At 36.5% G+C, this 27,257-nt stretch overlaps 1 protein-coding gene across 4 annotated transcripts in view; it reads left to right on the plus strand.

The window, feature by feature from the left end:
- Nucleotides 1–535: 535 nt before the first annotated feature.
- Nucleotides 536–27,257, plus strand: part of ULK4 (unc-51 like kinase 4) — a 224,273-nt gene continuing 197,551 nt past the window's right edge. The window contains exons 1-17 of one of the 4 annotated variants that reach the window (XR_003380026.2): nucleotides 536–1,007; nucleotides 2,457–2,657; nucleotides 5,281–5,380; nucleotides 7,019–7,158; nucleotides 8,469–8,628; nucleotides 10,121–10,222; nucleotides 11,036–11,119; nucleotides 11,732–11,807; nucleotides 13,555–13,650; nucleotides 15,443–15,567; nucleotides 15,685–15,754; nucleotides 18,019–18,118; nucleotides 18,549–18,653; nucleotides 20,718–20,778; nucleotides 22,646–22,827; nucleotides 24,233–24,279; nucleotides 25,102–25,180. Coding sequence is in view for 3 of the 4 variants with exons in the window: in XM_005485838.4 (XP_005485895.2) it covers nucleotides 2,520–2,657; nucleotides 5,281–5,380; nucleotides 7,019–7,158; nucleotides 8,469–8,628; nucleotides 10,121–10,222; nucleotides 11,036–11,119; nucleotides 11,732–11,807; nucleotides 13,555–13,650; nucleotides 15,443–15,567; nucleotides 15,685–15,754; nucleotides 18,019–18,118; nucleotides 18,549–18,653; nucleotides 20,718–20,778; nucleotides 22,646–22,827; nucleotides 24,233–24,279; nucleotides 25,102–25,180 (1,665 nt within the window). In the remaining variant the exon portion in view is untranslated. Of the gene's footprint in view, nucleotides 1,008–1,129; nucleotides 1,158–2,456; nucleotides 2,658–5,280; nucleotides 5,381–7,018; nucleotides 7,159–8,468; nucleotides 8,629–10,120; nucleotides 10,223–11,035; nucleotides 11,120–11,731; nucleotides 11,808–13,554; nucleotides 13,651–15,442; nucleotides 15,568–15,684; nucleotides 15,755–18,018; nucleotides 18,119–18,548; nucleotides 18,654–20,717; nucleotides 20,779–22,645; nucleotides 22,828–24,232; nucleotides 24,280–25,101; nucleotides 25,181–27,257 lie in introns of those variants that run through there. The other 3 variants (XM_005485838.4, XM_026792680.2, XM_074540021.1) reach the window with 3 other exon arrangements.

Consider the following 27,257-nt stretch of genomic DNA (forward strand, 5'->3'; position numbering starts at 1 on the left):
TTCTTTGGGCGAGCTGTGACAGCACCTCACCACTCTCACAGCAAAGAATTTTTGGCCTAATATCTAACCCAAATCTACTTCCTTTCACTTTGTCCTGTGACCACAGTTCCAGATGATGCCCAAAAGAAAAGGGATTTTTCAAGGGCCTTACAAAAACAAAATCGAACAAGAAAAAAAAAAGAAAAAAAATTTCTCCAGATCCCCGTGAAAAAAGAAGTGAAAACTCCACGCTGTTGTTAAACATAGAAAAAGCTTGTTTCAAAGGCTGAATTTGGTCACAAGAAAAATGTCCCCTCACTTAGGCGCCTGCAGAAGGCCGCGGCAGGGCTGAGGACGCTATCTGCCGCTGTGCCTGCGGAGGTTGCACAGAGCAGCCCCCCACCACGGGCTGCCGGCGGCACCCGGCCTTTCCCGACGGACGCTCCCCGGGGCTCCCCACACCAACATCCGGGACCTTCCCGCCCCCTCCCCGCTCGCCGCCCGGTGGTCCCGCCCTGACGTAGGCGCCCCTGAGCCCAATGGGGCTCCACTCTGCTTCCGGCGTCCGGCGCCGTCTCCTGGAAACGGGGCTGCGGTGGCGACCATCCGAGCAGCGTGCGGGGGGTGCGGGGGCGCAGCCCGGTGGGATCTGGCGCTGCGTTCCAGCTGGAATAAAGGACAGCAAAACGCTCCGGTTCCCGGAGTCACTCTGCCTGCTGAGCCGGTGCCTTTCCCGCTTGTCAGTATTTTGTGGCGCGCAGGGACCAGTGTCCCGTCCGGACACTGCCACCGGGGCATGGGAGACTCCGTCCCGGGGGCGGGGCTCCGCTGTTTCGGTTGATGGCGGCGGCGTGGCCGTGATCCATCCCGCGCCGCACTACGGCTGTCGTTCCCATCCTTTCCCGCCGGGTCCATCGCCGGCGCAGCTACGGCTGTCATTCCTCTTCTGCTTTCCCTCCGGGTCTATCCCCGGCACAGGTGCAGCTGTCGTTCCCACCCTTTCCCACCCGTTCTATCCCCTCACACAGGTACGGCTGTCGTTCCCCCTCTTTCCCGCCGGGTCCATCCCCGGCACCGGTGCGGCTCTCGTACCTTTCCACCTTTCCCTCCGGCTCCATCCCGCACACAAGTACGGCTGTCGTTCCCATCCTTTCCCGCCGGGTCCATCCCCGGCACAGGTGCGGGTCTCGCACCTTTCCCCCTTTCCCTATGGGTCCATCCCCGCACACAGGTACGGCTCTCGCACCTTTCCCTATGGGTCCATCCCCAGCACAGGTGCGGCTCTCGCACCTTTCCCTCCGGCTCCATCCCGCACCCAGGTACCGCTCTCGCACCTTTCCCCCCTTTCCCGCGCACGTTCGCGGCCGTTACGCGGCGGAGCGCGCGCGCCCAGCGGCCCCTCGCGCATCCCTGACCCCATCCCCTCACCGCCCCCCTCACCGCCTCCCTCACCGCCTCCCCCATCCCTCACCGCCCTCTCGTTCCCTCCGCCGCCGTCCCTCGGTCCAAGGTGCGGGAGCGGACCCGGGGCGGGGCTGGAACCCCCGGCTGGAGCGCTCCCGAGACCCCACGGCCCGCTCCCCTGTGCTGCAAGTGGGCCGGGAGGCGGCTGCGTCTGCAGTGCCGCCGTGCAGCGCCTCAGGCCTGACCGCCCCCAACGGAGCTGGGAGCGCAGGAGATCGCGGGTCGTGCTCGGGTGCTCCGCTCGGAGCGGTTTGGCCATTCTCCCGTAAAGAGAGGGAACCGCGTGTCCTTGCTGTGCTGGTCCTGTATGCAGCCCAGAGCAAATCAGTTCCCTCGGTGCCTGGAGGCTGCTGGTTTGGATGCTTCTGTGGGGGTTCATTCCTGCTTCGTTACAGGTGGTGGCTTGGGAGGCTTCCATGACGGCCTTTTTACTTCATCTTTTCACCTTTTGTATCAGTTTAACTGATCTCTATTTTATCTCAAAATCCATCTGTTGAAAGTCTGTTTTGTGTGTCAGAGAAGCTGTGGGTGTCCCATCCCTGGCAGTGTGCAAGGCCTGCTTGAACAGGACATTTAGTACAGTGTTCTGGTGGCATGTGTTCCTGCCCGCAGCAGGGGCGTTGGAACAAGATGATCTTTAAGGTCCCTTCCAACCCAAGCCATTCTATGATTTTATGACTCTATGCTCCATTGGTTTGTGTGCTGGAATAAAGGCATAGCCATTACTCTTGAGAATCAGAGACTATTCTCTTTTCCCTGTACCCTCTTGCATTTTTACAGATAATACCATTTAGAATTTGTATCTACTAGCCAGTCTATTACTTTTTGAATATGATCTTTGGAAGTGTAAAATTCACCTTTTCAAAATTTTGATCACATTTCCTAAGAGGAGGTCATCTGCAAAGCAATTGTATCCAATCTTTCTGGAAGTATGGAATCCCTATTCATGGGTGACTACTATACGTGAATGGTCATTAAATTTGAAGGCTTCCCCTTTCTCCTCCTTTCTTTAGGTTTATTTGTTTATGAGATTAGTGCCATGTTTCCAGTCTGTTGCCTGTGAAGTGTCCTAAAGCATGGAGAACTTTGTTTTGTATGAGGAGATTGGAAGAGGAAATACGACAGTTGTTTATAAAGGTAGAAGAAAAGGGACAATTAATTTTGTTGCCATTATTTGCACTGATAAATGCAAGAGAGTTGGAGTAGCAAACTGGGTAAGTAATGGGGTTTCTTTTCCTGCTAAATCTGGGAAAAAAATACAGCCTAAAAATTCTGGTTGCACAAGTTATAGAAAAGTGTAATGTTTTTCTTTAAGATGGAGTTTGTCACATTTAGACCAGCTTCTCAAGATTTCAAGTTCTTATTCTTTAAATACAGTCTTTTTAAAATGTATATATTTCTTCATATGATTTTATTGGTTTTTAGATTGCATGCATGAACACATGTTTTCAGTCTTTCTGTTTCTGTGATGTGTTAGTGAACTTGTAAAAATAGTTACATGTGGTGGTTTGCTTTATTTTGTTATTAGTTGTGCAAATCCAATGGTAGCAATAACTTCTAGTAAACAATCTATTTTTTGCTTAGCAAGAAGAATTTTTTTTGGATGGAAGAATATAATTTAAGCTGAATCAATTTTGGTTTGTAAAACCTTGGCAAAGCTTTAAATATGATACTGTCTGGAAAGGAAACTGATACAGTTGTACAGTTCAAATATTTTATTTTTCCAGTAGGTACATTTTGTTTCTGTAGTGGGTTAACCTTGGCTGGATGCCAGGTTCCCGCCAAATCCGCTCTATCACTCCCTTCTTCAACTGGACAGGAGTCAGAAAATACAATGAATGGGTCAAGATAAGAGTAGGGAGAGATCACTCTCCACTCGCCTTCACAGGCAAAACAGACTCGATTTAGGGAAAGTAATTGAATTTATTGCCAGAGTAGGATAATGGTAAACAAAACGAATCTTCCACCTTTCTTCCACCCCTCCTTCTTCCTGGGCTCAGCTTTACTCCCAATTTTCTCTCTCTCCTCCCTTGCCAGAGATGCAGGGAGATGGGGAGTGGGGTCAGTTCAGCAGATGCCATCTCTGTTGCTCCTTTCTCCTCATGCTCTTCCCCTGCTCCAGCAAGGGGTCCCTCCCATGGAAGACAGTCTTCCACAACCTTCTTCAGTGTTGGTCCTTCCCACAGCCTGCAGTTCTTCATGCACTGCTCCAATGTAGGTTCTTTCCATGGGTGCAGTCCCTCAGGAACCTGCTGTTCCAGTGTGAGTTCCCAGGTTACACATCCTGTCAGCAGCCAGCATGGGCTCCTCTCTCCATGGGTCTGCAGCTCCTGCCAGGAGCCTGCTCCAGCACAGACATCTGAGAGAGAGTCACAGCCTCCCTCAGGTTTCCACCTGCTCTAGAGTGGGGTTCACCACAGGCTGCAGATGGATCTGTGCTCTGCCAGGCACCTCCCTGGGCTGCAGAGGGAGGCTTTGCCTCACTGGCTTTCACCAGGGGCTGCAGGGGAATCTCTGCTCAGCTCCTGGAGCGCCTTCTGCCCCTTGTTATGCACTGACCTTCATGTCTGCAGGGTTGTTTCTATCACACATTCTCACTCCTCTCCCCTGCTGCTGTTATACATGAGTGTTTTTCCCCCTTTTTAAATGTTATTCTGGAAGTGCTGCCACCATCACTGGTGGGTTGGCGTTGGCCAGCAGTGGGTCTGTCTAGGAGCTGGCTGAGATTGGCTCTGTCAGACACAGGAGGCTTCCAGCAGCTTCTCATAGAAGCCAGTCCTGCAGACCTCCCCACCTGCATACTGAAACCTCTCCATGCAAAATGGATACAGTTTTGTCACAGACATATTTTATGAAAAATCCTTTCATTAGGAGCTTTTCTCCTGAGAAGCTGAGAGGCTCAGAAACTAAATGTAAATAATAATTATCTGCTGCTGTGGAATGCACCAGGTGCAGCTTTGATTGGTCTCATATGGTTGTTCTAAATTAATGGCCAATCACAGTCCAGCTGTCTTGGATTCTCTGGTCAGTCACAAGATTTTATTATCATTCCATTCCTTTCTCCTATTCTTTTAGTATAGTTTTAATATATAAATTTCTTTTAATATAATATATATCATAAAATAATAAATCAGCCTTCTGAAACATGGAGTCAAGATTGTCGTCTCTTCCCTTGTCCTGGAACCCCTGCAAACACCATTACACCGTTTCATATTCCCTCTCATTGTTTCAAAGATCATTTCTTGGGACCTTTTTTGTTCTTAGGACTGTATTGACCTTACAAATCTCTTGGGGATACCTTACATACCACTCCAGCAAAAAAAAGGCTTCTGTTAGAAGCCAGAGATTAGGCCATGTAGCTGTTATAGAAATACAGATTTTGGGGTCTTTTGAGTGGTTTTCTTTGACAAGACTAAGAATGATGGTAAAGCTTCTTTTCACTTCTTCTTGCTGTATTATCTCTCATTTGTATTATTATTGAAAAAAAATGTAGGAGTGCAAGTTTGACTCCAAATTCTAATTTCCAGTTTATTATTTAGTGGTGCAGGAAAGTTCAATAATATTTATAATTTTGAGTTGGGAACATACTAGTTTTTTTTTCTGTATTTTAAAAACAGGTGAGTTGGGCAGGGTCTGTGAGGAAAGTTATTTTTTCTCAACATACATGTAACATAAAATATTTGAAGAATAATGTTAGTGCACTAGAAAAGGCAAGAGAACAAATAATCTAGAGCTAATTTAGAGTAGATTGTATTGTTTCTTGTTTCCATGCCTCAAGTGCATATGTATACATTTATGTCTTTCCCCCACTTAAATATGTTAAAAATGTCGCTCTAGATTCGTCTGACTCAGGGACTCACACATAAGAATATTGTGACATTTTATGAATGGTATGAAACAAGCAGCCATCTCTGGCTTGTAGTGGAATTATGCACAGGTAAGATGAGCTCAAAGGTAAACATTTATAGAATGAGTATTTATAAGAGATTTCTTGCAGCTTCTGCACAACAAATGCTTAGATCTTTGAAAAAAGTGTACTTCTCTGATTATTAACTTGAGAATTCTGTTTATATATAAAAGTGGTTTTGCTCTTGGAAACATTGTTAGAAATCAATTGAAATCATGCTTCTCCTCTGCTTCACTGTATGCCTCTTTGAAAAGTTAGTTGAGTTACATAATGCTGGTTTTTAAGAGCTGAAGAGAGAAGGCCAATTAGGGAACATTAAGGCAAATTATACTTCTGTGAATAGTCAGAAGGTAGGTCAGTAAAAATTACTTGGGAAATTTTCCAAGGACTGGCAGCTTTGGCATTCTCCTTTAAAAGACATCAAGGAGCAAATCAGTTCTAATGACTTAATATTGTTCAAATTAATTTTTATTCAAAGGGCAATTCGGCAGCTAAAGAGAATGATGTTTTCCTATTCAGTATAAGTATTTTGATTTCTATGTTAAAATTATAATTTGGAAACTCTGAGAACCCAAACTGCATTAAGTTGTTCACTTAGTTTTGATAAGTTCTTGTCAATCTATTAAAGGAATCTTGTAAAGCTTTCTTTAATTGTGATGGCTACATGTTTTAAACTTCTGACAGCATGCTTTCCTCCATATGGAAAGGAAAGAAAAGAGAGCCAATATACATGTGATGCATGTTAGGATTTTGGAGTTTGTTTAATAGTAAAAGTTGATGTTACACTCAGCCTTTTTATTTATCCAGAATTCTGTTTGAAAAATTACTGAAGAAGAGAACTTAAGAGTTCTGACAAAAAAAATCAGGTCATTCTTTCAGTGATTAAAAGTGATTTTAATGGCTCATATGGAGGCTTTGGTCTATTTCCTTAGTCTAACTTTGGGGTACATAATTATTAGACAGGCAGCCTTTTATTGTTGAAAAATTATCAGGTGTTTTACCTTGCAGTTTTATGGCTTGCTGTAAGGTGAGTGTCTTGGAGCTAACTTACTTAGAATAAGATGTGGATTTATTCTTAATTTTGTTGAGACTTGAAAAATACTTTTGAAATATGGAAGATTTCTCTTACTTGTCTCAAAGATAGTTTCTGTTATCAGATGCAAAATATTTCTGTGTTGGTGTTTTCAGTGCTTTTGTTCTTTGTGAGTTTGGCCATATTATGGAAACAGTTTAACTGGAAAATGGCCTGCCCTTAGTTTTAGCAATTGTTCTTATAAGTTGATAGCCTGCTGTTGGTATTATTTATTCTTTTAACTTCTGCATCAGGAATCTGGTTAAGGAGTTTTAATAAGAGCATGGAGTACTATTCCACTGTGAAGTGACACAGTTTCTGGATTTCTTTTTTACCTTCTGTTTCCTTTGTAAAATAATATTGAAGTAGTTTTGAAGTCATGTAGTCAGTTTTATTCTGGATAAAATTCAGATTTTTTCACAGTACTAAAAATAAATTTTTTGTACATCTTAGATTTTGTAACTATTAGATATCAAGAAATATTTTTAATATCTACTGATACTGGTTTTTGATTGACATATTTTGAAGTTTATGTATTTGGCCATTACTTGTGTGACCTCTTCTTTTTATGCACTTGCTGACTTTATGTATTTCAGGTGGTTCTCTAAAATCTGTCATTGCTCAGGATGAGTGTTTACCAGAAGATGTGGTGAGAGAATTTGGTATTGATCTGGTTACTGGTTTATACCATATTCATAAGCATGGAATTATCTATTGTGAATTGAAACCCGGAAAGGTGAGGAGGGATTTTATCTATAGGGACACTGGATGTTACTTTTCATGCTCTCAGCATTTATTTTATTATTTGTATTTTACCATTTGGAAGAAGCTTACCTCAGTTGTGAGGTTGTTTTATAATATATGTGAAGACAATCAGAGACAAGTCTGTAGCTTGAATATTTTATGATATAATTGATTTCTTTACTTGGTATATATCTGATACAATGTGATATATTCCTTTTAACTTGGTGTACTGGTTTCATTTAATGAAAGATTTTACTTCTCTATCCTTGGAGATATAAATTTGTTATTATTCTATCATGCTGCAGAATATTTTTGCAGTCATGGAAAATGCTAATGACGGAGTAAATTTAACTAAAGTTTCTTTGTTAATAGATTTCTATATTATTTGCACACACCATGGAAATTATCATCTTATTTTTGTATAAAAATACAAGTCTTTATGTAGTTTCTCATTTTGTGTATGTCTGTAATTTATGTAGAGGTTTGCTAAAATCTGTTTGGTTTAAATTCATGTAGTCACCAGAATAAAATTATAATAAATTTTTTTTTTTGCTTAATAGTAATTGGTTTTGACCTTGATCTATAAGTGATCAAGTTGCCATTGTCTTAATTTTTGGTAAAATCTTCCACAATTCTACTCAGTTCCTGTCATTTGTGGACCTAAAAGCATTAAAAATACATCGTGTAGATGACTCAGTAGCCTTCCAAAGAAGAATGCTGCTGTAAAGTGCTCATTTCAACAGAAAGTAAAATGCTAAAATTAATACTTCTTCTGTGCCCTGCCCCCTGCTTCTGGCTGAATGGTCTATTTCTCTAAACAAGGTTTTTGGGATTATGAAGTTTTTAGTTGAAAGAATAGGCAGTGGTTAGCCAGAGAAAACTCTCATCATCATCATCAGACAAAATCTGTGGAAGTTTCTGCTATGTAAAATGAGACAATTTTTTTTTTTCTCAAATGAAGCCCTCTTTGGTTTTACTAAACTTATATGTTCCTATGAAGTTTTGCTCTACTTTAACTATCTTTTCTCTAGTAGCATCATTGTTTATTTAGATTTAATAATGAGTAAACAATAGTGCATATTGAACCTCTTAAGGGTTCTATTGGGGTACTATTGGTTATAAGAAAAAGATACTATTGGCATTGACTTAAAAGCAAAACTTCAGTGTTTTTGGTTATAGTGATCCTCTCTATGTACTTAAATGGTTTGAGATTGGGATTATTTTTATAATAAACTATTTCATGTTGGAAATGTCAGTTTTAGTATATGATACTAGCATATTGGATTTTGTTTGTTCTAATAGATTCTATTGGAAGGGTCTGGCACTTTGAAATTCAGTAGTTTTTGCCGGGCTAGAGCAGATGGTGAAGACTTGGAAAAAGTTTTTGCTTTAGCTGGAGCTGAAGAAGGTGAAGATATTAATGAAAACACTGTGCAAACATACTTTAAAAGTATAGTTCAAGGTATGAGATTTTTACTAGCTGGAATTAACTTACACCAAAGAGACAGAATGGAAGTTGGAATACCAGTGATTATGATAAAGAAAAATTATTTAGAATTAATCCTGTTTTGTCTCAGAAAAAAATTGAGCTATGGAATTATTTATGGACTTCTAAAAAGCTTGTGCTGCTGGTGCTCTCTATAAGATCTGGAATTAAATTCCACAAAGTTAGAGTTAAAAGTAGACAGAAAATTCAGGAAGTACTACACAGAACTATTGCTTCTTTTATTGGGCACTGCACTGCTGTACTTTCATTGTCCTTTTTGGTGCACCTGCTCTAGGTTATTTCTAGCTTGAGGTCAATTCTTTCACTACCTTAAAGAATGATAATTTTGTTTTAAGGTCTGAGAAAGTTACTGTGCTTCAGTTTCAACAGAAATATAGTAGACTGCAAATACCATGGGTTTTTTTTTTCATTAAATGTGAAAAATTCGGAAACTTGTTTTTAATCTTCTGAATTTTTTACTAGTCATAATCTCATAGACCTCTATTTCTAAGATAACGATGTCCCATATATCAGTTCCTTTTACCAGAAACAATAGAATTCTTCGTAATATCTTATGAGAACAAAAAGAGCTCTTCTTGCTGTCTCCTTCTTATTATTTCCACACTGGAAATAATAAGACCAAGATCAGGTCTTTATTCAGGAGCAGATACAAATCTAATCTCTTTCCTGTTGCTCTTCGGAACTGTTTTGATATGTGTGTTAATGAGCTTTTGTCATTTAAAAAAATAAAACCCAAGAAGAAAAGAACCCAAAGCAAACTTTTTAAGGGACTATGGAGATGGTATTTTTACTGAGTTAGTATAATTTCTTTAGAGATTTTTGAGAAGTGATGGGAACTACTGTAGAAATAGGAACTGTAAATTTTATTCCTGTATCAAACAAAAGAGATTTGTGAATAAGCTGCTATAATTTGATATGTGATGTTTTAATAAGGTTTTAGTGGGAAAAGAGCCGTAACTGTTTAGATCAGTGATTTCATTGGATAGCTACCTTGTTTTTGTAACAGAGTTTACTAAGTTTGTGAAGGTTTATTTCTTGGGATAGCTTTAAAAAAAAGAAACCCCAAATCTAACGTAAAGTAATTATTTCTGTTACTCACGTGAGAATGATTTGCCATTCTGCTCAAATTGCTTGGCTCTTAAAGCTGTTAAAGCAAATCAAAACATTCTTTGCAGTAATCACTGTGTTTGAAAAGTGCAGCACAAGTCAGTTTAGTAACTGAAGTGAAATAAACAACAAAATAGCGTATTTAATCCTACATAATCCAGTGAAAGTGTAGCAGGGAAGTTCATTGGAAACTACCTACATTTGCTATTTCAGATTTCTTTTATGTTGAGTGAAGATAATCTATAGCTTGGTGATGTTTGGAGACAAAGTTTGAAGTGTTGAAAAAGGTGAATGCTGAATGAATAACCAAAGCATTAATTATACATTCTGTATTTTGTAGGCTTTCCATTATACACAGCTCCTGAAGTAATAAAGGGCGACAACTTCTGCAAAGCCAGTGATCTGTGGTCCCTGGGATGTTTACTCTATGAAATGTTCTCAGGTTGTAAGTTTGTATATCTATTTAGTATCTGTGATAATGGAAACATAGTTTATAGTCCCAGAGTAAATTCTGATGAACTGTGTAAGGAAGTTATGACATAGGAAAACTTGAGACAGGTTTTGAAGATTTCTTGAAAAAGCTACTAACTGTGCTTAAAAAACAAAAAAGTGTCTTTATCCAATAATCAGGTGAAACAATACTTTTAAGTGCTGCTATTGACAGCAATACTAACCAACATATAGGGTTTAAATACTATTATTTAAAATTATGGCAGCCCTCAAATTCTGACAGTGTTAGTGTTTTTTATCTCCTTGGTATTAAGCTCTGTGTGCACTATTTTAAACTTTGAAAGAGGAAACTGCCTCACTATTGTAAAACTAGAGTAATTTGGTTCCCTGCACATAAAATACCCATAGCTTCAGCTAGAAGGAAGCTTCATCACAGAAGAGAATTATACTGCAGCCTTCTTAAACCTTAAGCAAAACACGTATCTGTTGGGTCAACACAGTAACACAGATACAGAGATTTCTGTCTTTTCCTGTTGTCTTATGCTATCATGGTCAAAAACGTCATCAAGACGTTTTTGGTGCCTCTTATGTCTGTGGTTTCTTTTGCTGTTCATGATGAAAGAATTTAATCAAAGATTTGGAATTTAAATTGACAAGAAAACTTGATAAATAGTTTTTATTTAGACTGAGATTGTTTATTTCTTTGGATGCTTTCTCAGGAAAATGAGCTCATGATAAATCATTGTACCTTACAACCATTTTGAAGTTTGCCTAATCTGTGAAATCCACTTCTGTTTGTTTGTAGGAAAACCACCATTCCTGTCAGAAGGCCGTTCTGAATTAATTGAAAAGATTTTATCTGAAGATCCATTGCGACCAGGATCAGACAGTAGGGTTCTGTTGTTATTCAATGGATCAAGCCACAATAATACTACAAAGCTTTGGTTTGCCCTTTTTGTTCTGAGGCTGGTTGCAGCAATCAGTTATCCAAAGTGAATATTAGCAATGCCTTCCTGTGATAATTCCCTGTTAGTGATGAATGCTTGTTTCCCTTTTGATGGCGACATATACAATTTACTTTAATTGTTAACACTGTATCTACTTACTGGGATGGAATTTTTTATCTTGGTCATTCTGGGCATCAGTGTTATTCACAGATATCCTAATATATTAGTGGCTCTTTTTCAATTTAAGCAGATTTTAACTCTGCTTAACTTCTTCCTGGTAGCTATTTGATAATTGGAGGGTGCTTTTTTTTTTAAAGTTACAAATAAAAAAAAAATATTATTTGTTTGATGTCCAATCATTAGTAGTCTGTTTTGGGGGTTTTTTGGAGGATTCTTTGACATGCAAATGTTTAAGATCCTTTATACATTGAGGTTTGTTTTCAGAGATTACTATCAAGAAAGTTTTTTAGCATGATCTGTAAAATAGTGTGGTTTACATTGGGTGATGATGGTTTTTGCTATCCAATACTGATCTTAAGTGCTTCCCTTTACAGGTTTTGCTTTTCACAAACCTTCTCCTGAGTTCATAAGTTTGCTTGATGGGTTACTTCAAAAGGATCCTCAGAAAAGGTAAACTGCCTAATCCATGACAGCTGTTTATATTGTCACCTCTGGAGAAAATAATAATTGTGATACTGTAAGTATAGTATTTTGTAGATGAAAAAGAATGCAAAAAAAATTTCATCCCTTGTATAAAAGAGCAAACTATGCTTTTTCTTAGATGAAGACATATAGAATTAATGTTTTCATTAAGTGCATTTTTTGTTTGTTTGTTTTGTACCTGGTGCTAAATAGATAACTTTGTGACAGAATGATAGGCAGTTTGGAATTGGATGGCTTTGCTTTTCCAGAGCAATAGCCACCTGTATTTCATTAGGCTTTAAGTTACACCTGATACAGTTCAATTGTTAAATAATTTAGGGCTATAAGTTGTAGGGTGTGTCAGACAATTTACCTGTGGGATTAACTCTGCAGTTTCCTTCATGCACATAGCTCTGTTGTGTGAATTTTCTGTTCTGATTTAAGGCATAAGTTTGTCCTGTAAGAAAACCTGCTTGTTGTCCAAATAGAAGCAAACAACAGGATTAACTGCTCTGTAGTGTCACTGTGTTTCAGCAAGGCCTTTGACACTGTCTCCCACAGCATACTCTTAGACAAGCTGGCAGCCCGTGGCTTGGACAGGAGCACTCTTTGCTGGGTTCAGAACTGGCTGCATGGCCAGGCCCAGAGAGTGGTGGTGAATGGTGCTCATCCAGCTGGGGCCAGTCACCAGTGGTGTCCCTCAAGGATCTGTGCTGGGGCCAGTTCTGTTTAATATTTTTATTGATGACATGGATGAGGGTTTAGAGTCCTTTATTAGCAAATTTGCAGATGACACTAAGCTGGGAATGTGTGTTGATCTGTTAGAGGGACAGAGGGCTTTGCAGAGGGACTTGGAACGGTTGGATGGATGGGCAGAATCTAATGGGATGAAGTTCAATAAGTCCAAGTGCCGAGTCCTGCACTTTGGCCGCAATAACCCCCTGCAACGATATAAGCTAGGAACGGTGTGGCTGGACAGTTCTCAGGTGGAAAGGGACCTGGGGGTGCTGGTTGACAGTCGGCTGAACATGAGCCAGCAGTGTGCCCAGGTGGCCAAGAAGGCCAATGGCATCCTGGCCAGTATCAGGAACGGTGTGGCCAGCAGGAGCAGGGAGGTCATTCTTCCCCTGTACTCGGCACTGGTGAGGCCTCACCTTGAGTATTGCGTCCAGTTCTGGGCCCCTCACTTTAGGAGGGACGTTGAGATGCTTGAGCATGTCCAAAGGAGAGCAACGAGGCTGGTGAGGGGCTTGGAACACAAGGCGTATGAAGAACGACTGAGGGAGCTGGGGTTGTTCAGCCTGGAGGAAAGGAGACTCAGGGATGACCTTATCACTCTCTTCAACTTCCTGAAGGGTGGCTGTGGTGAGCTGGGGGTCGGTCTCTTTCTCCAGGCAACAACAGACAGAACAAGAGGACACAGTCTCAAGTTGCGCCAAGGGAGATACAGGCTAGAATTAAGGATGAAGTATTTTACAGAAAGAGTGGTCAAATACTGGAATCATCTACCCAGGGAGGTGGTAGAGTCACCATCCTTCGAAGAGTTTAAAAAAAGACTGGATGTGGCACTTGGTGCCATGATCTAGTTGAGGTGTTAGAACATGGGTTGGACTTGATGATCTTAAAGGTCTCTTCCAACCTAGAATTTCTGTGATTCTGTGTTCAAAGCCTAGTCTGGTATGTGTCTGTGCAGTTGGACTTAGCCACTGCTTTTATGTTTGTTGCTTTTCCAAAGGCTGAATTGGACAGACCTATTGCAGCATCCATTTTGGAAAGGATCCTTTAGCCGTTGTGGTGGTGGTTCTGCAGACAGACAGGGCACAAGCTTGAGGTACTGGAAGTTCAACAAATATTTATTTTAGTAAATATAAGCAAAGATAAAATATGTTTTATTGTCTGTACATTTTATAACTTTTGAACTTTTTTTACAATTTTCATGAAATAATGAATGGAGTTTGACACTATCCTGTGAGTGGTTTTGGGTGTTTGGGAATTGTATTATCCTCTTAGTGTATTGCACTGTCCATTCACTTTCAACTGACTCCTTCCTACTGGCCGTAGAATGTGTTGAAATTCACTTCCAAGCTAAATGCTCTCATTTTTATTTATATATTATATAATATTGTTGTATGAATCTGACTTGCAATTTTTTAACACTTTTGTAGAATCTTATAAATATGAGTCTGTTTTATCTTTGGTAAGTTTTTTGTTTGTTTTTATGCATTAGGCTTACAGCTTCACAAAGCCTATCAGTGCAGCATCTTAGAGCTGTGCTTCAGCCTTATAATCTTGCAAATGCAGCTGACCTATATTCTTTGTTTATGACATGATGCATTGATCTAATAGTAGAGATTTTTTTCTAAATATTTAATACTCTGCTCTGCTACATATGCAGAAATGCCCAAACCTGTTGTGCAAATGTTTTTCTGTGTTAAAAAAGTTAGTTTTCTTCTAGACTCCTGTTGTCTTGCTGCTTTTTTTGTTTCTAATTTTGAATTAGGACGTTTAGTATTTTTTTTATGTTACTTTGTTATAAATGTTTGAAAGATACTTCAGGTTCCAATCTGGAGGTCTAATGTCAAAATAGTTTTAGAATGCTGAGTGTTTTTTGTTTTACCTACTTCAAAATTTTCTCTTATGTTTTTTAATACCTATTTCTGGTACCAGTGCTGCAGTATTTTTTGTTATTAATGTTTCTTATAGTCTGAGATACAGCTCTTTGTCTTCTAATTTTATTACTGCTTTCACCTGCAAAAAAAATATTAATAGTTAAATTTTATACTGTAAACTAAGATTTTATTCAATATTTCAGCAAGACATCCATCAACATCCTGATAGTGCTGATTTTGGGGAATTTCTAGAGAACCAGAGGAACCTTAATCTCCTTCAAAATATTGGGCTATTTGGCCATACTCTTGAGGTTATTCTAAGGCCTCTAAAATATGTGCTGATGAATGCACTAACTGACAAATATGACAAATGTAAAGCATTGGTTTGACATGCAAAAGGAACTCAATACTCTCTCTTTTCCAGCTGTGAGGCCTATGTATCTATTTTCTTCTCAGTGTGGATTGGATTAATATTTGATATCCTGGAAAGCCTTCATTAAGGTTTTATGACCCAGTTCCATGTAAATAATATAAGGATATGTTAAAAAATGCCCTAACAACCAAAACCAATAAAATTGCATTCAGGTGTGACAGTAAAGGATTACACACACAAAAACGTGGTTTTAATCTCGACTACAGACTTCATTATTCATTAGGAGAGAGATTTCTTGTGACTTTTTCCTGTGAAGTTTAAAATGTCTATAATGCTTTTAGTACTTCTTTAGTATCTCTTGTATCATGGGGTAATAATTTAACTTTTTTAGTGTCTTTCATTTAAGTTCTAATGATAGAATTTTTAATATTCTCCAAATTACTTGCTGTAAACTTATTTTTCATCATTGCCATTACCAATATAAAAAGTATGTGCAACACATATTTAAAGAGTGTATTGTTCTAGAGAATGACTGCTAAACTGTATGCTAACAATTGCAACAGGTAATGGATATAATAAATTTTTTTATATAATCAATCCTCTTTTTTAAAAATCTGTAATTAATATAATTTATTAAACAGCAAAGAAGACACAGAGTTACCAGTTTCTTCTAGTGCCAAAGAGTCTGTGGATGATCATGAAAATCTAGATAACCTGTCATCCTCAAGGGCAGGTCTTAAATCATCAAGCAATTCTTTCAAAATAGGTAATATTGCTCATTATGTTATTTTTAGCTATTTTATCAATCCTACCAACATACTTACTCCCTATGTTTTATTTGATTTTAACCTCTGATTGCAAGTTCACGTTCTCTTTTCGGTAGAAACTCAGACTGAATTGCGGCCCAAAAGTGCAGCTGATGGTGAATCAAACGAATCCATATTTCTTCTCAGGTATGAAAACCTTGTAATCTTGTATGTTTGGTATAGGTTTTTGTCTCTTCAAACATTTTATTATTATGACTGTAACGCTGTGTCTGTGTTGCCTTTTAAATTTTCTATTACCAGTTAATAAATAATAAAATACATTTGAAGAGCTGTGAAAACAGTGTGTGTAGTTAAAGCTTATATGACTTTATTACTCTCATTTTTGAAAGTAAACTTTTGATTATTTAACTGTCTGTCTAAACAGAAAGCTAATGTTTAGATCTCTCTCTCTCTCTTTCCCTCTCTCTTTCTCTTTCTCTTCTCTCTCTTGGAGTACGATTGCTTTAAATACATAAGAATAAGCATTCAGTGTATGATCTGTTAATAAATTCTTCCTGCAGCTTTTCTTTGCAAGGTATTGGTAAGAGTCTATTAAGTACTACATGTGTATTAAATTAAAAGATAGTGATTAATTTAACAGTGATTTGTTTTACTTGAGGCCTGATTCTGAAACTTTGTACTAGCTTTCAAGCCAAGAAGATTGTCTAGTGAAATATTTTTCTTGTCCACATCAAGCAGAAATATTCCAGTTTGAAAATATTCTTTTAAGCTTCTTGCATAACCTGAAATAGGGCTTTTGTACATCATACTGTGTACAGAAGTTATTTTAGTTGGTTTTATTAAAGAACATGTTTTATTTTATTCTCATCTCATTTAAAATTTTTACCATCACAGTTGAACATATGTTATTAGTAATTTCAAGTAGCATTTGATTTAGCAAGCTGCTCAAACAAAAGGCTACAATGGGAATGGAAATATTATCTTTTTAGCAATGTAATTTATTTAAAAGTACGTTAAATACAAAATTTGAAATTTAATGCAAACAGCTAAAAAAATCTGTTCTGAAATTCTCTTTGCATCAATGATATAACTTCTGAAAGCAGTGTATGTGGTGTTGAGTAAAGTATTAAAACATTGAAGTGAAAGAAACTTGCTTACCTGGCACTTGGCATCAGAATTTAATTATCTGCTTAAGCAGTTAAGAAGCTTTTAACAGCAGTGGCTTCTTCTGCTTGTGCAAATGGAATAGATCTCATTCATTTTAACTAGTTTAATTCAGCAATCTCTTGTCTTGTTTTAAACTGAGAAACTATCTGAGAATTGAATCTGTATCTCAAACATATATGAAAGCAAACTAGTTGAGTGGATTGAAAAAAATATATTTAACAAATCTACATGTTTGGAATAATTTGTCCAGCTTCCTAGCTAGAAATCATGGATTTTTTTTTTTGTTTAGGAACTAAAATTCCAAGCACATCCTGATACATTTTTTTTACCATAAATGTCATATGTTTACCGAATATTTAATATGTTTTTATGTAGGTAATATTTTGCCATTCCTTCATCGTGTCCTTTAAATTTAAATTTCTGTTGAAAATAGATGGAAGATGAAAACGGTTATGTTAATCATTTGATCACTGATTTCCTGAGTGTCTTTAATTTTGTTTGCTATTTGTATTTTTAATTCAGTTGTTTTTTCTAATAAATCTGATTTGCAACTTAATGTGTCTATTACTTTCTGCTAATCAAGAAAACATGTTCATTCAAAGCTGTTGATTTAACTAGTTTCCTGGCCTGCTAATCATGATAATTCTAAAGTTGATTTAAAATGGTTTAATTTATTGTGTACTATAAACTCCAAGTTCACTAGAAGCATTATGACAGTTGCACCTTGGCAGTATTCTAGTCTCTCTTCATTTTCTAATTAGCTGACAGGATTTTAAAAAGGAAAAGCAAAAGGTAAACCCAGTTCCCAAAATGATACACAAATTGATATACAAAAATTAGGAAGTTTTTAATTTCCATTACTTAGCCAAAACTTGTATGTGTGATAAGAGAATGACATAAAATAAATTGCAATTTTTTATCAAGTTAATTTGCTTTGTGTGTTTCTTTTATTAGGAGTTAAGATAAGAATGGTTTAGCCTCCAGTTTGGAGTCATTTTGGCTGAGAAAATAATCAAATTACATTCATTTGATAACTACAACAAAATGCCATCTTCCCTTTTCTAACCAGCAAACAAATCCTAACCTTGTCAGAACACATTTAAAGACAGAAAAGTCATGCTTAGTTAATGGATCAGGCAGAACATAGTGTAAGTTATGTTAATCAGCTTTGAAAGTTTGCTGACATGAAAGTTCCAAAAGAGCAACAAAAAAGTAGTTTGCAATGAAGCCTAATCTGTAGTCTCTATTGGTTTTTAATTATTTTTTTCTTTCTTTTGCTGAAGTTCTCGTCCCACCCCTAGAACTAACTCTGCAGTAGAAATATGTGATGCCACTACTGTCCCAATCAAAAATTCTTCACAAGGAGATTCATGGTTGAAAAAAGTGAGTAAAGTTTATATTGAGGGGTGGTGGTATCTCTAGTTAGAATACTAGCCTGAAGTCTGTGGCAAAGTAAACTTTCTTTTGCATCCTTCCATAATCAAGTGTGCAAGTTGTTTGAAAAAAATACTTACAGAACTTCTATGTAGGAGTTAAGAAAGATTCTTAGTCTCCTTTTTTTTTGCCCTAGTGCATAAAAGACAAGTTGTCTTCTTTGTTCTCAATCTGCATTTTGACCTAATGCTTTTTCTTTCAGTACGTTTCTTTTACTATAATTTGTAGTTGGTTCTATCTGCTATTATGTAAATAAAAAGCAAATTAGAACATGTTTCCATGGTCAGACTTCTTGGTATAATGATGAAATGAAATATTTTGTGAATAAACATGATTAACTCTTTTTGGGTGCAAAACAGATTTTCTGTTCTTCTTCTAGGCTGAAAATGTGTGCTCAAGTCAGCAGGATATGGAGTCAAAATTGAAAGAGCTCATTTACACTGAATCTGATCTTACCGTGACACCAATCATTGACAATCCAAAGGTATAGCAAAACAAAATATATGATTCAGGAACTTGTGGTTGAAACTATTTTTGCAGATAAATTTTTAATCAGGGTGAAACTCCTTTCCTGTATTTTATAGTTCTTATTTTAAAGTAGTTCCACCCAGTTTTCTGGCAAGATTTCATACAGCTTTTTGGCAGTCTTTATAATCCTATTGTGTTGCTTATTTGGAGGAATGAGTTATTTTGGGATTGAATAATAGTATTAAATAATATCTTACAAGAAATAGAAGCTGCTAAATGCTGTGTTCAGTGCTTTTGTAGATTTGTTTTCTGATAACTTGCCTTGATATCTGTTACTTAAATGAACACAAAACTTTGGTTTGTTATACTCAAAACAAAGCCATCTATGAAGCCTTCTAGATTAGGAGTTAGCCATTTACAGAATAACATTTGTTACTTTTTAGTGTGATAGTGTTTCTATTCAACATAAATTTATTTTCCCTCTTAAAGAAAACCTGAGGTTGCAGGAAATGTCCATCTTATTTCTGTTGTATGGATTCTAACGTGCTAACAGTGTGTAATGAGTCTCCTGAGCAGGGAATTCACACTTAAGTTTGACTATGAAGAGCAAATCAAAAAAGAGTCAGTGCTCTGCACTGCAATGACAATGTAACGTGCATTTATAGGCAGATGTATTGGTAGAAAGAATGATAGGCAAGAGCCCCTTTATTCTTCCTTTTGTTTCTGTGCCAGAAAAAATTAAGCAGTCTTAGCAACTTTACTCAGTAAATTATTGATATGGGGAATGCAACATGATTTTTCCCTGGAAGTGAGCATGTAAACTCATTAGGAATGTCTTACAGCTTTTAATTGCTGTATTGCTTTAGTATTAACAATTATTTTGGTTTGTTTTAATGGATTTCTTAACACTTTCAAAACCTAAAAATCTTACATGGCTAGAAAATAATACTCTTTTAATATGTTTGGGGTGAGACACATCCTTCCTAGCGGAGATTTTGAAAGTTAATTATATGTTTGAATGCTATCGCTGTTTATTTCTCAGTTATGTCTCAAGACTGACACAAAGCCTTAGTCCTTCACTGCTTCTCTTCTTACTACAAGTATAAGAGATGAGATTAGGGGTAGGTGCACATTCTGATGTGCACATGTAGACTAATCTCCTTACCATGCAATGCCAGACTCAGAATTAAGGCAAAATAGCCTGCTAAGTTCCAGGGACATGTAATCAGTCACTGCCTGCTTGATGATGACTCTGTAGTCTGCTTTTCAGACTTAAGGATGACACTGACACCTGGCAAATCTGAAGAGCTTGCAATTTAATCTCCTGGAAAGGGATTTGCTAGATGCTGGCAGAATTTTAAAAGCTGAAATGTCAGCTTAAATTGTAAAATTTCCCTGTGTTTTGCAGATCTGTGGAATTGAAGACCTTTTTTAAGAAAATAGCTCTCTACTTAAAGAGACTTCTTCTGTCAAAGGCTAAATTCCATTACACAGTTGCCTTTTTAAAACTTCTTTATTTACTGAAAATCACACTCAAATGCACAGCTACTGAGCAGTCATCCAATTTTGTGATCTACAAGAAAATGACAGTTTTGCAGGGAAAAATATCTCGATGCCTTATGAATGATTAGCTGTTGATAATATGACTTTTTATATTCAGGGGTGGTCTAGTGTATACATGTATTTACTGTACAGCAATGAATTGCTAAAACATTTTGTGAGCTGTCACCTGCATAGTTCCTCTCAGTAGCTTTTGAAACCCAAATGCAGGTTTTTTCTGCATACAACCAAGATAAAAATGTAAACAGAAAAAATCCTGTGATTTAGTAATCCCATTTTAAAAATTAATTAAATGGAAATACTAGCAATATAATGATATAAAAAACATAGAGTTAAATCTCAGATATTTGCTTGGGAGAAATACATACCAGAAAACAATGGAAAATTCCTCAGCAATGAGCAGTAGCATGTACACCCATCCTGTACAAATTTTGCATCTTTGTATTCGCACATTTAACTACTTAGAGATTTTCTAGGAATGCATTAAAACTAGTTGTAATGTGTTTGGTTTTTTTTCCAGATAATGAAGCAAGTACCAGTTAGATTTGACCCAAAAGCTTTACACATACCAGCATATTCAGGTATGGATTCTGCTGAATATTCCAACAAGTTCTGCATGTGCTGCTGTAACTCATTATTGCAAGACCTGTAACCTCCCCTTGGTCGCAGTTTCAGAACTCTTAATTATTCTGAAAGTGTTGCTGTGTATGCTGTGTTTTTAGCTAGACCAATTTTGAGTAGCTTTTGCAAGTACAAATGCTTAAATTATATTCCTTTCTCTTCTGTTTCTTGAGTTACAAGCCTGTGCTCAAAACTTTTGCCGTGAGGCAGTCATCAGTGTTTAGTGTGGGAAAACTGAAATACTCAACAATTGACAAATTGTTGTTACAATTTGACAAATGCAGGCAAGCAAGGGGCAACAAGATCTTAAAATGTGCAGTGTTGATCAGCTACAATACTAGGCAGCCTTGCCAGTCCTACCTTTAGTCATGAAATGTTATGGCACTCATGTCCCAAAAGATAATGTGAAGTTGTTTGGGGTTTGTCTTTTTGTTGTTTATTTTCAATGTCTAGAAATATTTCTGAAAACTAAAGTCAGTTCATTGTCATAAGTGTAACAATCATTCCTATGGAACATTTGCTGTAGTCATTTTAAGGAAAATACTGGACTGTGCTTGAAGAGGGATATCAGGCAGATATGTAGTCCTTCTAGAATTCACATAGCACCTCTTCCTAGGCGTAAGAGTTCATCTTTCCTTTCTACAAAGAATGTAGTTGAAGAGTTAATTTGTAGAAGAAATTTTATGTTTGAAAAGAAAACAACTCAACCTCCCAGTCAAGACTGTAATCAAAAATATTTTAAATTTGATTCATCAAACAATTATCAGATTCCAGTGCATAAGGGAAATATTATGTTTCATATTACATTTAAGTAGTTATCACACTGATGTTCTGATATGTCTAACTCTTGTCAGTATTTATTTATTATGAGACAGTGCTTTTTATGGTTGTAATGCTTTCAGAGTTGTAGCTTTCTTCTGGACAACTTTTTGATTGTTTTTGAAGATACTGAATTTGATGCTGCTCATCAGTAATTATTAAAGATAAAATGGAAAAAATTCAATGAGTACCCGAAAGCCAAACCTGTTTTCACCTCTACCAATGTATATTTGCCTGCATTAAAAGGTGTCATTACTTAGGTGTAAATTGGGCTAGAAGACAGAAAAACGTGCTTTTAAATAGTCTATACTAGAGCATATCAGGTGGCTTGTAAGTTATTAATGAATAACTACCAAAGCAGAGGGAATATATGGCTTCTAGATTGAAATTAACTGTTTAGACTGATAAGGAAGTCTTAAAAAATCTCAATTCATGTGCAGCAGTCAATGAATTGAACCACAGGATATATGTTAGTTGTCCATGTGACTTGATTTCTCTGTTGCTCTTTTGGAAGTCATCCATGTCCTGATTTGCTGAGGCTTAGCTAGGTGGATACCTACCTGTCGGACTGATTATACATGTTTTCAGTTTATTTATTGTGAACAGATTTCACTGATTTTTTGTTAGGTTTTGTCTCAAATTCACTTACAGGAAACTGCACTTACTTATTAAGAATTAGTAATGATGAAGGACAGCTGCTACCTTTCCTAAATATAATGCCAATAAATGTTCCCTTAAATGAAGGACTTAGCAGGCTTGCACTTTCAAAAATATTTTGAGGCTTCTGTTGCTGAATTTTTATCCTTTGTTTCTCTTCTTGCTTCCTGTTTGATTTCTGTTGTCTTCAGACATGAATTCTAACATGCTTCTTTGCTATTTTAAGTCTTAAAATTATGATTAGATTCAAACTTTGGAACTCAGTTATTCATGGTGATCTTACTTAACAGTGTGTTAAAGCTACATTAAAAATCCATTATTTTAAAATGTTTGTTTTCCTCTCATGGTTAGTTGAGAAGTTGTCATCTATGAAAGATGCGGACTGGAATAACTTTGTGAAAAGAGTGTGTTCCATGCTTGAATCCAGCGAGAAGAATACAGGAGCAGCACGTTCTAAACTGAACTTACTATACTATCTGTGCACTTTGGTTGTCCACAAGGAGATTGCAAACAGGCTAATTAGCTCTCAGCTGGTAAGTAATAAAGCTTTGAAGGAATCAACATAGATTACATATTTGCCATTGTATCAAAAATTAGCTGCTTTTAGTTATACTTGAAAAAATCAATGGCCTACTGGCAAAAATATGATGTTGATTAAAGTAAAAAACCAACAAAAATATTAAATTCCATGTTAGGCTTTTTAAAAGAGCTGAGTAAAACTAATTAGTTGTCTTAGATTTACTTATAGTTTTGTCGTGTTAGGGAAAATGTTGGGGTAAAAATTAACTTTTAAGAAGAGTGTAAAATAATTCATGATGAAAAGTTAGTCTTTGTAAATCATTAAGTGGCAGATGATACTGTAAAGAGTTCATGTATGAATTATTAAATTAATTTTGTTTGGTAATATGTCTGTAAAGAAAAGCAAGAAAGCTTTCTAAAGAACAGGCAGTAAAACTGTCAGTAAACCGGCCTTCAAAGAGTGAGCATGCTCTCTGAAGAATCTGTTTTGGTGTTTCACATTTTTCAAAAACAATTCTCTACCAGACAAACAGTTTTATTAATATGCTCTATGGTGATTTAACATATTCCTTCAAGTCTTGCATGTGCAGAAGAGAAACAGACTTATTTTCCCCCCCATTATATAAAAACATTACAGAAGCTATCTTAAGATGAGCACTTTTCTTTTTATTTAATAGGAAGTAAATTACTTTGCTCTCCTACATTTGTAATAAGGGACCTAAGTTAAAAGCTGAGATGTGTTACTGTTGGATGTAGGATACTAAAGGCAGAATAGCACTACCAAAAAACTGGATGAAGAGCATTTAGGTTGGAAGCAGTGTTAGGTCTTATGCCATAACATTCTTGTGAAAACCAGAAACAGAATTGCTGGACGGTGTATTCTATTATCACTGGAGAATTTGGAGCAAGGGGAACAATAATCCAGTAACTGAATAGCCAATTAACAGAACATTTTAGAAATCAGTTAGTAATTATGCAGTTTGGTTCTTAAATGGCTGATTATATATGTTAACATTCATTATTCTGGTAGTTGCCAACTATTTTGATACAGGATTATTTAATATTTGTTTTATAATACTATATGATGATCTCTGTGCCTGTAGGTGAAAGAATCAGACCTTTTTTCTCTAAATAGTGTTATTCAGAATGAAAGAAAATTCTGACATTCAGCTATATGCTTAGTAGTTTAGTTTAAGGCAAAAATATAGAAAAATATTCATACTTTTCTATTCAGGCTTTTTTATTTCTTTAATCAGGGTTTGCACAATATCTGCAGTATTTGTCTGTGATAATTCTCTTAGCAAATGTTATCCAAACACATTTTTATGAAATTACTGATATTTTGATTTCTTGTTTATCATTTGGAACTATCAGATCATTGAAATTCACTGATGTTTATTTGTCTTCTTTAAACTATAGTTTCCTATATTGATACAGCAATTGCGTGCAGCTGCCAACTGGGATGTGTAAGTAACAAATATTTTAAATTAATTTTCAAATACAGACTTGTTGATGAATTTTATTAAAGGTGTTTGTTAACAGGTTATTTGAGGAGATTTTTGGCCTGTCAGACTGCTGTGGTATCTGACTGGAAGTATGATGATATAAAGTGGAATTTTTTCATATTGAATTAATATGTTAATTCTACAGGACCAAAGATTATAGAAAAACTCTAAAATTTTATGTAGATAACATAGAACTTAGTGCATCAAAGAGAGTTACTTAAAATCACTAAATAAAATAACTCCATGCCACAATACAGTAAAATAACTATAATGGCAACTCTCCCCCTCCTAAACCTGTCATGAATAGTTCAATGTGATAGTGCCCTCTGCTGTTTCTTTCATAAAAGTTGATTTTATTGTTCCAATTTTTTCTTTAAATGAAACATTAAAAACTGATTTGCTGATGCAGATTTAATTTCTCTTTTGTCAGCTATCCTGAAAAGTCTAAATTATTTGCAGGAGTTTTCTGTATTATATAAAAACTGAACATGAGCATGACTATTAGTAATCCTAACAAACTAAAGAACTTTCACACTTCAGAGCTAGAGGAAAGAAATGTCTTTATACATATATTTACTGCTAAATTGGTCTGAAACACTGAAATCTTTGTATCAATCTTTGTTGATACAAAGAAAAGAGAAATAAGAAGATCTGAGCTGTAAATAGGACGCCAAATTTTTCTGCCCTTAGCAACCTGTGTAGAATATAAACAAGATATAATTGATTTTGTAGTATTTTTAAAATATATTTCCTACACCTACAAAATATTTATTTGATACACAGACGTGCTAACATTGCTCGAGTGATTGGTTTACTGGCATTACACACATCTGAACTTGAAGAAAATGTACCTGTTTCTGAGGTAACTTTCTTTTTTTTTTTTTTTTTTTTCCAGCTGGGAGTTTTTTAATGCTTTTACTAGTCATATCAGAAGCTTTCACAGCATTCTTTGTTTTGACCCCTGCTTTATTTTTAACTCATATGTGTAAAGTTTAATATGATCAATTAATTAAATGTATCAATTTACCAGTTTATTCTATGTAGTTGTAGTTCTGATCTTTACTAACCTGTGACCACCAATGATAAAACTAGCATTTTTCTGTTCTTTTCATAAAATCAAGTAGTCACAGTCATACTTTTGTGCATGTGGAAGAAGAAACTGTTGACACATTTTGTTATCCTGAAATGTAATTACTGTAAATAGTATAAAATAGTACGACTGATTCTTAGAGAATTTTTTTCAAAAAAGAATTTATTGAGATGGGACCAATTTGAGGTTTCTCACAGTTCTTGAAGAATGTGTCTAATGAAGGGGAAGTAATTTTCTTTGGAGAAGAAAAGCATTTGTAGTTCTTGTTTGATATTACATGGTCAGTAGCTGACTTAAACAGGAGACTGATTAGATTAAGTGTCTTACTGTCCTTTTCTCACATGTGACACATGCACACAGATTGTGAAATCTTGACAGTGTGTGCTATTTAATGTCTGTTTCAAGTGTGAATATGACATCATTTCCTCTTCATGAGGTGAAGCCAGAACTTCAGTTTAGTGAGTGTTTGAATGTAAGACCCAACTGCTAAACACAAGCCATAAATAGGCCTGCATGCTGTGCAGATCTGATGTAGGAAAATACGATTAGTGGTTAATACCTGACTCTTTTGGAATTGCAGCTAAGGAAGTTTTTGCTGGTTTAGGTACCTCTGGTTTCTTCTTAATGAATATTAGAAATGACTGTGATTATCTTGCTGTTAACATTGCCATTCTGTAGTGAAAGCAGAACTCAAAATGTTATTGTTGTTACCTAGTGTTTGCTGTTTGTTTTGTGAAGTTCCGAAGTGGGACAAAAGTCCTTATAGTTAGTCACTGCAGTTTGGTAAAAGTCTTTCAATACTGACAGTTTCACATCAATTGAATTCCAGGTCACAATGTATGCTCTTTTATGTGGCAGGTTTTTTTCTGATATTGAACTTTTTAAAGTTGAAATTCTCAAAAGTAATTTTGAGATGTCCCTATGGCTTTTGGCTTCAGGTGTTTGTTCAGGTGGCTAGCAGTAATATGTTTAGCAATAGCTAAACACAGCAATAGCTAAACATATTTCCCTAGCTTCCTACTTTCCATCAGAAAACACATATCTGAGTCAGCATTTGTGTTTAAAAGCAATAGACAGAAGTTGTTATATGTTGCCACAGGCCCCCAGCTGGGTAATGATTAGCATTGAGTCCATGATTGCCAGCAGGCTGATCAATCACTTTATTATTCTATACTTATTAAGAAACCCATTGCCCTTACAGATGCAGTACAGGTGGACCCAATTAGTCCTTCCATCTAAACACCATCACCATTGGCCAATTAAGAAACCACCCTTTGATAAACAAATCTCCATAAACAAAACTCCAACAGGTGCAGCAAGTGAAGATAACAATTGTTTATTATTCCTTTATCTGATCTTCTCACAGCCTTCCCCAGGACAATGCCTGGGAAAGTTGTGCATTGCTCTCTGTGGCCAGAGAGCTGCTGCCACAGTTATGCATTGACCTGTAATACTATTTTGCTCAAAATATTTCCAGTGCTTTTGTTTATTTGAACATACAAGTCATTCACAAATGAAATTTAGCATTTTTAGAAGTATCCGTATACATCAAGAACCAAGTCCAAGACCAGTGACATTTAAACTGAAGGACTAGAATGGAAAATTAACTTTAGTTTTACCTTTCTGGCCCCATTCTTATGTTAATTAAAATTACTTTTTATATATATTCAGTGAGAAAATAAGGAGTTCTAAAAAAATTTAAAGGTCTGAGTTAAAAATGCATCTACTGTGCTTTATATAATGACATTCATTCCAAATTTTTTTCTCTCTAAGTAATGTCTCTGAACTAAAAAAATATTTTAGTTCTTACACAAAATTAAAATGAGGAAAAAACCATTGAATTCTAATG

Source organism: Zonotrichia albicollis, chromosome 1 (genome assembly GCF_047830755.1).
Source record: "Zonotrichia albicollis isolate bZonAlb1 chromosome 1, bZonAlb1.hap1, whole genome shotgun sequence".
Taxonomy (NCBI): domain Eukaryota; kingdom Metazoa; phylum Chordata; class Aves; order Passeriformes; family Passerellidae; genus Zonotrichia; species Zonotrichia albicollis.